Source organism: Somniosus microcephalus, chromosome 11 (genome assembly GCF_052327205.1).
Source record: "Somniosus microcephalus isolate GS21.2 chromosome 11, FLI_Smic_1.0, whole genome shotgun sequence".
Taxonomy (NCBI): Eukaryota; Metazoa; Chordata; class Chondrichthyes; order Squaliformes; family Somniosidae; genus Somniosus; species Somniosus microcephalus.
The window spans coordinates 182,512,564-182,526,610 of record NC_140997.1 but is presented as its reverse complement, the minus strand read 5'-3'; the positions used below and the strand labels follow the sequence as shown (position 1 = coordinate 182,526,610).

The following is a 14,047-nucleotide window of genomic DNA, read 5'->3' as shown; positions in this document are numbered from 1 at the left end:
TTTCTTTTTCACAAAGCACCTTTCTGTACTTGAGTTTCAGCTGCTGCCTCTGGAATGCTGAAGCCATTTTTTTCTAGTATATCCACTGCTATCTTTCATCCCTCAATTACTTAACAACCATCTTCATGGGCTGTTAAGAGGCTTGGTGCTTAACTTCTCAAGCTATTTTTATATAAACCTTTAAAGTGGCAATCCTTCTCTCATTTAGCACCCTTATTTTGAATCCCATTCTCATCGCTGTGCTAATGACTTGCTCTTCACAGGCTAGTTCTCCATAGACCAAATCATAGCTGTTCCCGTGCAATAGCACAGAATTAGGGCATTTATTAACTCATGTAAATCCTACAGCTCATAACACCAGAGCTCTCAATTTTTGATTAACTGAAAGAATCAAATAAATCAGACTCCTATAATCTAGAATGCTCAGACTAACCAGGGAAATATCGTTTCATCTAAGCCCGCCTTCCCAGACCAATGCATACGCCATTACATGACTTATCTCCCAAGACATCATCTACTTACTTTCTGAAATAATAAAGGAAACTCTTTTTTATCCGGCACCAACGGGACCGGCGTGGTGCCGGCTTATGAAAAAGTCCCGATTACAGAGAGGTATAGTAAAAGGTAGAGAGCTCTGTACACAGCAACAAATCCAGGCTTCCCTGTTGCTTAGCAACAGGTGCAGGAACTCCAACCACAAGATCCAAGCATCCCTGTTGCTTAGCAACAGGTGCAGGAACCCGACCACAAGATCCAAGCATCCCTGTTGCTTAGCAACAGGTGCAGGAACCCGACCACAAGATCCAAGCATCCCTGTTGCTTAGCAACAGGTGCAGGAACCCGACCACAGATCCAGGAACAGGCCACTAATATGAAGTAAAACTTACCTGAACCTACTCCTGAATTTTGCCGGTTAACAAGAGATTTCTGGTTATTTAGGTGCCGGTAAATCAAGAGTTTCCTGTAATCACATGCCTACTATGGGAGTATCAGGGGCTCGATCTCGGAGCAGGTCGGTGGAGGGGAGGGGATGGAATTATGGTCGGGTCCTGAGCGCCCTGGAGTTTTAACTTCAGGCCATGTTTGAATATTTTTTTGCCAGGTTTCCCACACAACAGCCAACCTGATTGACGGGGCGGCTGTCTGCCTGTCCAGCAGGAAAGGCTGCAGGTAGGTTTTGTGGTGGGGGGAGTGGAGACATCGTAGAGTTGCAGGGGAGCGGAGACATTCTGCTCCCTCTAACTGCACAGATATGGAATGGATTAGCAGTGTTGGCTACAGTATAATGAGGCGCCGAGGGAAAAGCTCCACAAACAATCATGCATCATGAAGTCATAACATGGAAGTGCTGCCATTTGTATTAACTTACTGGTAGATGTCAGACTCTTTAGTTCTACTCACTTGAATGATTTTTCCAGATGCATTTGGACACCAATCTTGTAGGCTTTGGTTCCCTCTCAGATTGAGACCATGATGACCATCTACATGAAACATTATGGAGTTGGGGGGGGGGGGGGGGGGGGGGGCGGTTGGCGGTGGTGGGAAGAGGAAGCAGAGTGGTGGAAAGCCAAAAAACTATGGTTTTCAGTTGGAGAAAATGGGGTTGAAATGCAATGGATATAATGCATATGAAATTTCAGTTTCATGTAGACGGTCATCAAGGTCTCAATTTGAAAGGGAACCATAGCTTAAGAAAAGTCATACACGCGAGTAGAACTAAAGAGTCTGACTTGTACCAGTAAGTGAATACAAATGGCAGCACTTTCATATCATGACATCATGATGCATGATGGTTTGTGGGGCTTTTCATTATACTTTAGCCAAAAATGCTAATCCATTGCATCAACACCTTGATTTTGACGCCAGTTATATACTGGAATTTTGTGCCACACTTACAATTGGATCAGCGTGGATGCAGTATTAAGACTCCAATATAAAAAGGCAAAGACAGAACTCTACATAAAAAATAGATGCAGGAGTAGGCTATTTGGCCATTCGAGCCTGCTCCGCCATTCAATAAGGTCATGGCTGATCTTCTACCTCAACTCCACCTTCCCATACTATCTATCCCCATATTCCTCGATTCCCTTAGTATCCAAAAATCTATCGATCTGCCTTGAATATAATTAACAACTGAGCATTTACAGCCCTCTGGGGTGGAGAATTCCAAAGATTCACAACCATTTAAGTGAAGAAATTTCTCCTCATCTCAGTCCTAATTGGCTGACCCCTTATTCGGAGACTGTGACCCCTAGTTCTAGACTCCCCAGTCAGGGGAAACATCCTCCAAACATTTAACCTGTCAAGCCACTCGAGAATTTTATGTTTCAATGAGATCACACCTCATTCTTCTATACTCTGAGGAGAATAGGCCTATATTCCCCAATCTCTCCTCTTGGGACAATCCCCTCATCCCAGGAATCGGTCTAGTGAACCTTCACTGCACTCCCTCTAAGGCAAGTATATCCTTCCTTAGGTAAGGAGACCAAAACTGTACACAGTACTCCAGGTGCAGGCTCACCAAGGCCCTATATAATTTTAGTAGGGCTTCTTTACTCTTGTACTCCAATTCCTTTGTGATAAAGGCTAACATACCACCATTTGCTTTCCTAATTGCTTGCTGTACCTGCATGTAAACTTTGTGACTGGGGTACAAGAACACCCAGGTCCCTCTGAAAACCAACATTTCTCAGTGTCTCTCCATTAAAAAAAATATTCTACTGTTCTATTTTCCCTACCAAAGTGGATAACTTCACATTTCATTCCATCTGCCACGTTTTTGTCCATTCACTTAACCTGTATACATCCCTTTGCAGCCTCTTTGCGTTCTCCTTACAGCTGACTTTCCCCACATAGCTTTGTATTGTCAGGAAACTTGGATACATTACACTCGGTCCCCTCATCCAAGTCATTGATATAGATTGTAAATTGCTAAGGCCCAAACACTGATCTTTGCGGAGCCCCACTATTTACAGCCTGCCAACCCAAGAATGACCCGTTTATTCCTACTCTGTTTTCTGTCCATTAACGGAGCAGGCTCGAAGGGCTGTATGGCCTACTCCTGCTCCTAATTCTTATGTTCTTGGGTTAACCAATCCTTAATCCATGCTAATATATTACCCCCAATCCCATAAGCCCTAATTTTGTGTAATAACCTCATGTGGCACCTTATCGAATTATATTGAAAATCCAAATACATCCACTAGTTAGCTCCCCCTTATCTACCCTGCTAGTTACAACCTCAAAAAAATAAGATCTGTCAAACACGATTTCCTTTGCATAAATCCGTGTTGATTCTGCCCAATCATATGTGTTAAATGATTTTACCATATCCCTAATAGATTCTAGCATTTTTCCTAGTACTGATGTCAGGTTAACTGGCCGATATTTGCTGGTTTTCTCTTTCCCTCCTTTATTCTTGAATAGCGGGGTTATGTTTGCTACCTTCCAATCTGCGGGAACCGTTCTACAATCTAGGGAATTCTGGAAGATCAAAACCAATGCATCCACTATCTTTAGCCACCTCTTTTAAAACCCAAGGATGTAGGCCATTAGGTCCAGGGAATTTGTTGGCTTTTAGTCTCATTAATTTCTCCAGTACTATTTCTTTACTAATACTAATTTCTTCAAGTTCCTCATTCTCACTAGATCCTTGGTTCTCCACTATTTCTGGAATGTTTTTTGTGTCTTCTACCGTGAAGACATACAATAGGCTGGATTTTCTGAATGGGAAGTTTGAGGTGGGACTTCCGCAGTTCCGCTTGTCGGGTTCCAGTCCCACCTCCATCAGCTTCTGGCCAACCAGCAGGATATTCCCCGATTGACCTTGCTAAGCCCGCCTGGCAGAGACGCCAATTAGGGGGAAGTCAGTGACAGAGCACGTATGACGTCATCGGTCAAGAACTTTTGAAAGAAGAAATGTCATCGTTTGACAGCTCTGTGAAGCTGTCAAACACCGACATTGTGTGTGGTTTGATGAGTTCGTGTTCAGGACTCATCAAACCTTTCTACTTTGCAGAAATCAGCTGGCTGTTGTATCGGAGGATGCAACAGCCAGTCTGTGATCTCTACAATGGAGATGTCGGGGACTCCGGCTCCACAGCGGCTGAAGGCTGTAGGTAGAAACAAAGGTAAGTTAACATTTTCTAACACTTTACACTAACCTCACAAACTTACCACTCCACACTTGCACCCATCACTCACCTCTACATCGCACTTTCAGACCCCTCCGACCCCCACAGACCTCCTACACCCCAGCGGGGATCCCCCAGGTCAGGAAGCCCGCACTTTAGGACGAAAAATGGGGATAATCCTATTTTCTGCCTGTTAACAGGCAGTTAATAGGCTTTAATCCCTTCTCGCCTCCAAGGAGATGGGACCCGGGGCGGGACGGCTTCCCACCTCCTGGCAAGAGGGCACGCCCCCAAATTCTGCAACTTTTCTGGCAGTCCCGCCTCCATACCCACCTCCTCAGGGCTGAGAAAATCCAGCCCAATGTATTTGTTCAACGTCTCTGCCATGTCCTTATTCCCCATTATAATTTCTCCTGTCTCTGCATCTATGGGACCCATGTGTACTTTTACTAATCTCTTCCTTTTTACATACCTATAAAACTTTTACAATCTGTTTTACGTCTCTTGCTAGTTCTATTTTCTCCATCAATTTCTTAGTCATCCTTTGCTGAATTCTAAAATCCTCCCAATCCTCAGGCTTGCTACTCTTTTTGGCAACGTTATAAGCCATTTCCTTAAATCTAATGGGCTAGAAATTCAGTAGGCTTTGCGCCCAGTTTTCGCCCAAAGAGGGCTTTTGCGCCACTTGCTGAGCTTTCGCCGATATTCAGCGCTGCGGTAATGGCAGCGTTAGCCAGTAGCGCTGCGCCGCCACCGATGACGTCATCGGTGTGCGCAGTGCCCCGCTACCGCCCCGACCGCCATATTTAGTTGCGGCCGCCTCTTCCGCAGCGGCCGCAAACAGCGATCAGAAAACGGGGCCGTCCTGTAGCGTTAGTGGGGCGAGTTAAGGCGGAGGTGCGGTCGGCCGCTTTTTCGGCGGCCGCCTGCCCGCACCTCCTTCCCCGGCCTCCTCCACCACCCCCCCCGCGGCATTGCCGGCTGTTTTCCGGGAGCCCGGCACTTCTCCGTGGTGCCGGGCTCATTTGCCGGCACTAGCGAGCGGCGATCTCGCTGTTGCAGGCACCTCCCCCTTAAGAGAGGAAGGCCTGCAGTACCGCAGCCTGCCGCTCCGCAGCGGGTGGCGCTGCGGCACCTAGCGCGCCGATATTCAGTTTCAGCGCCCCAAGCGGGGGCGCCGAAACCCTTGAATAGCGGCCGCCTTCGAGTTGGGGCGCTGAAACTGAATTTCCGGCGGGCGCAAGTGGCTCCGCGCGCAGCGGTGCTTTCTGGGCGCGAGCGAGCTGGCCGCCCCAAACTGAATTTCTAGGCCAATATCTTTAATTTCTCTTGTTAGCTATGGTTGGACCACTTTTCCCCATGGGGTTTTATTCCTTAAGGGAGTATATGCATTGCGAATTATGAATTATTTATTTAAATGTTTGCCATTGCTTATCTATCATATCTTTTACTTTCCAATCTACCTTAACCAACTCACCCCTTATACCTACATAGTTTGCTTTGTCCAGATCCAAGACCCTAGTTGCAGACTTGACTAAAATCACTCTCAAACTATAAAATTCTATCATATTATAATAACTCCTCCTCAGAGGTTCCTTTACTACATTTAATCCTTTATTAATTAACCCTGTTGCTAGCTGGTTCCACGAAATACTGATCTAGAAAACTATCTTGAATGCATTCCACAAACTCGTCCTCCACGCTATTACTGCAAATTTGGTTTGCCCAGTCTATATGAAGAGTAAAGACCCCCATGATTACTTTATTACCCTTGTTATGTGCAACTCTAATTTCCTGATTTATACTCTTCCCGACACCACAACTACTGTTAGGGGGCCTATAAACTACTCCCAGCAATGTTTTCTGCCCCTTCTTGTTTCTTAACTCCACCCAAACTGATTCTACATCATGATTTTCTAAAGCTAAGGTCCTTTCTCTCTACTATCTTTGTCCCATCCTTTATTATCAGGGATACTCTTCCCCCACCCCCATCCACCTTTTCCATTTTGCCTATCTCTTCTAAAGGTCAGGTATCCCGGAATATTTAGTTCCCAACCTTGGTCACTCTGCAACCAAGTCTCCAAATTGGCTATTAGATCAAACTCATTTATTTCTAGCTGTGCTAATAATTCATCTATTTTGTTGCGAATGTTTCGCTTTTAGCTTTAACTTTTTTTCTATTTTCCCCTGCTATTACCTTTGTCACTAATGCCCTATTACCTTTGCTAAGCTCGCTGTCCCTTCCTGACCCCCACTGCTTATTTTTACCCAAATCATTATTCTGCTCTACAACCTTAACCTTTCTCTTCCTGCTTTTGTATTTACTTTTTCCTGAATCATCCCACCCCCACTTTATTAGTTTAAAGCCCCATCTACTGCCCTAGTTATACGATTCACCAGGGCACTGATCCCAGACTGGTTTAAGTGTTGCCCATCCCAACGGAACAGCTCCCTCCTTCCCCAGAACTGGTGCCAGTACCCCATCAATCGAAACCCCTGCCTCCCACACCACTCTTTCAGCCACGCATTTATCTTCTAATCGGTTTGTCCCTATGCCAATTTGTGTGTGGCTCAGGTAACAATCCAGAGATTATTACCTGCGAGGTTCTGTGTTTTAATTTCGACCCTAGCTCCTCAAACCCCCTCAGCAGAACCACAATCCTAGTTCTACCTATGTCGTTGGTTTCTACGTGGACCATGACAGCTCTAGGGTTCAGTATAACTAAAGCAGACTTTCACCAGTCTTTGTTCTTCACTTCCCCATATCCCTTTTAAAGGCTTTCTCGCAGTTAACAATAGAATTGATGAGAGTTTGTGTGTAAAATTTCGGTCCTTTAAACTGATGTACAGTACCATGAATATTTGGAGGTGTACTTTCTATCCAAGTTATAGAATCCTGGAAAGTAAGTGTTCAAATAACTATAATATTAAAGTATAGCGTGCCACATCTTCTGAATTAAACAGCTAATTAGAAGCCACTGCATCTCATCACTTCCTTGAACCCTGCATAAAGATGAGCCTAATTCCCAGAGCTCCTATTCAAAGCACAAGCACAAGAACAATGGTTGTAAAGGAATAACCTTTTTATGCATGCAGTTTGGCAGACTTCAAAAGACGAGATACTCACAGCTTGCTCAGACTATCCAAGCCAGCAAAGGCCCCATTTGTATCTTCTATTATCCCCGAGATTTCATTATTGTCCAGTTCCCTGTAGGGAAGAAAAATAAGTGCAATCAATTTTCCAGTCTCACTCATTTACATTACGAAAGGTAAAGAGAAGGGGGAGGAAAGTACTGCTTTAGTTCACTACATTACGCACAAAAAAAGAGATCTATCATTATATAAAGTTATTCAGTACCAAAATAAAATCTTATCCAACTGAGTCCTTTTGAAACTGCCAATCATTCTTATTCCAAGAGACCAGCACTGTTCTTTGGATCTGATATTTTCTGCAAGATGAAACAGCTATTATCTTGGGATTTAAATAGGACTGTTAAACAGACTACAGTACTAAAATTTATCCAACACTCAGTTTTTTAATTTCTGTAGGGTACTTTTTAAAAAAGTTATTGTAATAACTGCTTTTATTGACCACTTCATATTCCAAACAAAAATACACAGAAATCGCTGATTGGTTTACTGTGAATACCAAAAGTAGTCTGAAAATGCCAAGTCGTTTGTTGGAACAGGAATGGTGTAGCTCGAATGCTTACACTACCGTAATACAACCACAACTTTATAAATATTAGTAGGAGGTGACAATCTGCACTTTTCGCAGTTATTTCTGCTTCAGGCTTTTTTTTAAATTTCAGTTGCTTCCACGGTATACACAGACTGAAGACACTACCAAAAGCACTAAGTTTTTGATGGACAATGCATCTATAAAATGTACTTTTCTGTATCTTGGAATATAAAGAACAGTAAGAGGTAGTTATTTTAGTTTCCCTGCTGCCCTCTGATGTATTATGATGTTTAGGTTATCCAAAGGGGGTTTGGGGGGGGGGGTGGGGGGGGGGGTGGGAAATCTAATTTTTTAAAAACATAGCTTCAGTGGGTAAAGCAAAATTTTCTTGAACTCACCCCACAAATCTCTCACTCATTAGCCCGAATTTTGTGATAATAATAAGTGACGTTATCAGCACTCAATGTTATTATAGTGTAAATCGGACTGCAACTTCTGGCGTCCGTGCATGCAAAGTAAAACACGGAAATCCGGAAGTTGCTGTTCAATTTACCTTTCTCCTCAAGCTGCGCTATATACCGATAACACCCTTGCATGTATTTCCATGCAGAGTCTAAGTTGCGGCACTTACCCACTAAACATGCCAGAAAAATTTAAGACTTGTCCATTCAAGTGTGAGTAAATTTAACGGCGTGGTAAGTCTTAATTACTACCAAACAACCTCTCTGGCACTGAAAATTAACTTTTACAAGTGTGGAGTTTTATTCCTTCAGTTTTTAATTATTGTTGGAGAATTTACATTTTTTTTAAAAACTTTTTCTTTGTCACTTATCTCTCTTAATCCTATCTTTATTTTCCTCTCTATTTCACTTTTCCTCTCTATTTCATTTTCTATACATGATTTTACATCGAGTCTAAACCAGGAAGTGTAAGTTAGAATATTCAGTGTCTCGGTAAGGAATCTTCAATCTAATTGGTTGAAGAGACCCGCTGTTGGTGCCCTGTTCACACAGGTCCCAGGATCCCCTGTAAAATCCTGTAGAGGGTGCCGTGCTGTTTCAGATGCCCGATAAGATAGTTGCTGCTCAAAAGCCCACAAAAAGTCTGTGGGCAGCTGCAAGTGTAATGAATGGCGAACGCAGTTTGTTAGCCACTGACCGTAAAAACCAGGCCATTATCTCCTCTCACCACGCAAAAGGAGGCAACACTATCAATGCCAACAAGAGTCACAACATCATTTAAAAGGATTTCAAAACTACATTTCCAGTCAACGACCTTGCTTTAGGTCATGTATATGGATATGTAACATTGAAATCCTTTAAATGATGGCGTGGCTACCTGAACAGAATCACGTATTATTTTGATACACTAAAGTAAAGGGAGACAAGACTTTTAAACACGTTATGGTTTAATCTATCTAGTTTTGTGACTTTGAAGAATACTGAAAATAGTGTTACCTACTATGGGGACTCTGGTGCAGAAAATTTGATGCACAGGATTCATTTTGGATCCCTGGTGTTTAACAAAATGTCATCTCATGCCTGCAAAGGTGCAAAATTACTTCCAAAAGGCAAGGATGATAGTCATAGTTGTGGAATAGAATCCAGGATGATTAGGTTTTTCCCTACTGCCTTATTTGTTTCTTCTTCAGTGTCACTTGGGAAGGAAACTTGCTGCTTTCAAAGTCGGCTACCCCTATGGGCCAGTCCTCTTGTGGCTTTTAAGTACTGCTGATGTTTCTAAAATCAGGATTCCATTTCTTCAACCTGTTACCAGAACAGGAATTTATCTTCACAAAAGAACTTCTGCTCCTCTGATGATTCAGATGAAGACAAGCTGTACAATTGTGCATAGCTGTAGAAGACAGACTCAGTGCAAATTTGAAGTGGTTTAGTCTCCAAAATCAAATGAATTAGTGGAAATGCATTACAGCTTAATCCCACAGAAATTTGCCCCGGCCTCGAAGCTCTATGCTTTCTCTCAGAAAACTTTTCCTGGGCACCGGACATGAAACTTATTTGTATATGAAGTACCAGCAAGCAATTACTGGGATTCCTTCCTTTGCATACAAGGTTCTTTACTCGTGCAGGAATTTCCCCTGATCAATATCACTTTAAAAAGGGGTTTCAAAGTTCAAGATTTCCAAGTTCAGAATTTCTACGTTGCCTTTGGGACTTCAAGAACCTTGTCTGATCCTAAGAAAAACCGAGACTCGTCCCAAATTAATCTTATGGTCCACACAGGAGGCAGAAAGTATGTGATGGCAGGTATTCTATATTTTTTCCTTCACTTGTATATTTGACTGGCCCACTTCTCTCCACACGGAATAGTACAACTAAATACTGCAGAGGCACATACGTAAGGAATCAGAATTATGTTTTCATGATAATCAGACAAATTTGAATGATACCGAATTTAAAAATAGTGAAAAAGGCAAAACCTTAAATAGTATCTAACAGGACATTCCACAGCATTTAGCAACCTTGCACTGGAACAGTACAATACTATTTATTGAGGATTTCAAACCTCTTCTTAAAAAGACATTCCCAGCAAGCTTTAACCTACAAGTTTCTTTTGTGAAGTAGTTTTCAAAAGCAGTGCTGGAGTAGACAAATGTTCAGGTTGTTTGAGGTTATTATCCTTCCCTATACAGGTTATAAATATACAGAACACAGCTATTAAGTACCAAAGAGAAAATGTATTAGTGAGTTGGACAACTATCACCGTCAAATAAGACATGCCACTTTGTAATTAATCATTTGAGGAATGCAGTGTTTCTTCACTATTTCCAAATAAATTTAATTTTGACTGAAGCAATTCCCCAAATAACCTACAACTTCAATGTAAACCCTGATAAGGGTTGGAGTAGAAAGGTGGTGGGTAGTCATTGGGATTTCACTAGTACCAGTTTCTAACAACAGAAAAGCAAAGTCAAAATCATTGCTACCACAGGCATTTAGAAACGGAGAAAAATGCAAGTACCATTCAAGTTATGATTTTAGAATTGGACAGTTTACAGTTGCTATGTGAACTGAATTATGCACCCATTTGCTACTATAAACGTAGTAATAAATCTGATTGGAGTCTTTAAAAAAAAATGAAGGGTATGATAATAGATCCAGGAATTTGTGCATGTCAGGCACAGGATTGTAGGACTAAGGATACAGTTTGAAGTTTAGGGTATCAGAGGGGCACAGGAAATTGAGGGAATAATTTTTCAGTAAGAGGGTGAAGAAATGTGAAGAGATTACCAGAACACAAAATTATGGCAGGTTTTAGAAAAGAACAGAACTGGACGAATTCTCGTTAATAAATAAGATTTAGGGCTATTAGTTCCGAAATGAGTAGGAAACCCGATAGGAGGTTTGGAAGACTAGGCGAGATGGACCAATAAATAGTCTTCTGCCCAAAACATTACGTCGTTAGTATTTTTTTTCCTCCAATCGTTATGTGGAGTTTCAACACTAAACATTACACAAATATTTTGATGGTATTGAAAACAAAAATGGATAGTTTAAAAATTCTGAGCTGTTTATCTGCTATAAATCGGAAACAATCTTGCTTAAATGTGTAAAGTAATGTAAAACAAGATCCAATTTTCGATACTTGGCATACAAAAATCTAATGGGTTAATGCACACTATCAGGAGAATGATCTGTCCAGTTTGTGTATCAAATTCATACGAGCTATAACCAACTAGAAACCCATATAATTTAGCACATGCTGTTCCACTAATTAAAAGACTGAAAATCAAAATCTATTCAATATGAAGGTGTCTGGAAGCAACATATATAATGACATTTTAGCTGAAAATGTAGTTTAAAAATACAGAATTTGATTCTAGGCTTGACCAGTCCACGTCTCTCGACATGAAAGTACGTACAAATAGAATAGTGTGGCATTCTATTTGGGGCTATTTATTCTCTAAATATATGGTTTTAAATTGGCTATGACATTGTATTCAATACAATGCCAATACCCTGCTCATTGCGTGTTTTCTTTTCTTTGAAAAGAACGAAGGAGGGTGAAGTTAAAGAAAAAATGTTCTCGCAAACTAGCAAAACCTTTGATTTGAGCTCTTTTTGTGTTTACTTCCTTTCTCTCCCAGGCTTCACTGGCAATTTCCTATTCTTTCTGGCTGGCTAGGCCTGAATGCCTGCTGGCTTGTTAATCATTGCTGTGTGAAGGCCCCAAGGCTTGACCTCGATTTGAATAGCTATGCATTTCAGCAGTTTCACACCCACTGAAGGCTCGTCAATCCTCAGCAACAATGGAACCATAATTAAAGCGTGCTCGTTTCTCTTTCACCAGGTGCAGGGCCCTATGGGCCTCTGCTTTATTTAATTAGAATTCTCTGCATAGAGTAGAAAGCCTCACCACTCTGCCATGGCTGGTCATTCAAAATACAAACAAAAACCTCTCTCTGAAAACTAAACGGTTTCAGGAAAGACCAAGTACACTTCTGTCTGACATCTTCCTATAAGCAGTTTAAGGTAAAGGGGTCTTTTGCTTCCAGCTTTGGGCGTAGAGAAGGAGAAAAGGTGGTGTCTGTATAGGTTCTTTTTAAATTCATTTCTTCTGACAAACTCATGACTAAAAAGGCAAGATATGGCAGCTGCCAGAGAACTAGAACTGAAGCAGGTCTTAATGCAACATTAGTTTTTAAATAACAACAATTAAATCATTCCCGTCTCGAGAAAAATAGAAATGAGCACTCCTATTTGTTCTTTAAATTTTATGATTACATTGCCAATTTTTAGTCACGGGATGTTCCGAGCATACTGTGGAAATATTGAAAATCATATTTACAACACATACTAGTGGTTTCTAGCTGTAACAAAGCATTGCATATAGCTTCCCCATTTAATGATCTTTTGTGTTTTCACAATTACTGCTAATATTATAGGCGATTGGAGGTTAGGAACACTTAGACCTCTGGTATTTTCCCTGGTGTTTTGCTGTCTGCAGAATTTTAGCGAAGATCAATTTTTCCACCAACATGGAACGCATTTGCATAATATTTATTACATTTGTTACCATATTTATCCAGCCCCTCTTTCTAAGTAAATGTTTGGTGTACAGGAAACTTTGTGCTATCCGGCACCGAGCTGTTGCCGTCCCATCAAAACTGCTGGACAAACCAGCGCTAATGTTGAAACATACGGAGATTTTGAGCTCTGTATCTGGCAACAAACCCTGTTGCTTAGCAACAGCTTCTAAACAGTCGGCCGTACCTCACAAGCGTCTCTGAAGCTTAGCAACAGCGAGACCTTGCAGAGCCTGACTGGTGAAAAAAAACCTAACGAAATGGCTCCTGATTTTTGCCGGTGGCTCGAGCATTCCGGACAGTTAACCTCCGGATAAACCAAAGTTTCCTGTATTTTAAGATTTCAGGATTAGCATAGTGCATTGGGAAATAATATTTACACAACACACTGAACCAACTTAAAAGTATAGTGAACCGATTCTTAGTGAACATGGTTTGACTGCACCCATTTGTTCCCATTTTGAAAAAGATGCTCCTGAAGAACAGCAAAGTGCAATGGAAATCTCTCAGAACAGCACAGACAATTCTTAAACAAGGCCCCCAATTAGCTTTGTGGAGCCTCTCATTATGGACCAGATACTCTCTACAGGTCAATCTCACACTAGCAGAGGCCACTGGAGTAGATCTGTGTCTGGTACAGACCAATAGTGGTCACTTAGAAAAAGATATGTAAAACATGTAGTTTTGGGGTGAGCAAGTTTTATTCCTAAATTTATACTTCCTAGTTGGACAGCAAGAAGAAATGCCCAGCTGATCTTTCCTGGCCAGGAGTCACTGCTACTATCCAATTCAAAAATCAGATACCAGCAACACAACGAGCATAGAAGTTGAGGCTCATAATTAAGTTTTTAAGCAGATGCTTTTCAGACAAGTGTTTAACAAGTTTTATTTGCACCAAAATCACAGTCTTGCTGTAGAAAAAGAGGACTGACACCACTGTTCATTTTTAATTTTTCCCCATTTAATAAAATCCCAAATGAAACTGATGCTAAAGGCCGACACTTCCGTGCTGCTAACCCTCTCCCTCCCACTTCATACCCTTGAAGCCCTATTCCCATTCCTTTCCACCGCCATTTCTCTTGCCATGTTTACCCATGCTTGTTATAAAACATTTTGCAATCAAGAGAGTAAGGCAAAGCTATTGAGTAGAGCATTATCTCAGCCATTTCTAAATCATGAAACTAA

General features: G+C 41.6%; 1 protein-coding gene across 2 annotated transcripts in view; it reads right to left on the bottom strand.

Annotated features, from left to right (window-relative positions):
- lrig1 (leucine-rich repeats and immunoglobulin-like domains 1) overlaps positions 1-14,047 on the bottom strand; it is a 154,034-nt gene that overhangs the window by 31,550 nt on the left and 108,437 nt on the right. For both annotated transcript variants that reach the window (XM_086001480.1, XM_086001479.1), the window contains exon 9: positions 7,261-7,341. In XM_086001480.1, coding sequence (XP_085857606.1) covers positions 7,261-7,341 — 81 coding nt within the window. The remainder of the gene's footprint in view (positions 1-7,260; positions 7,342-14,047) is intronic.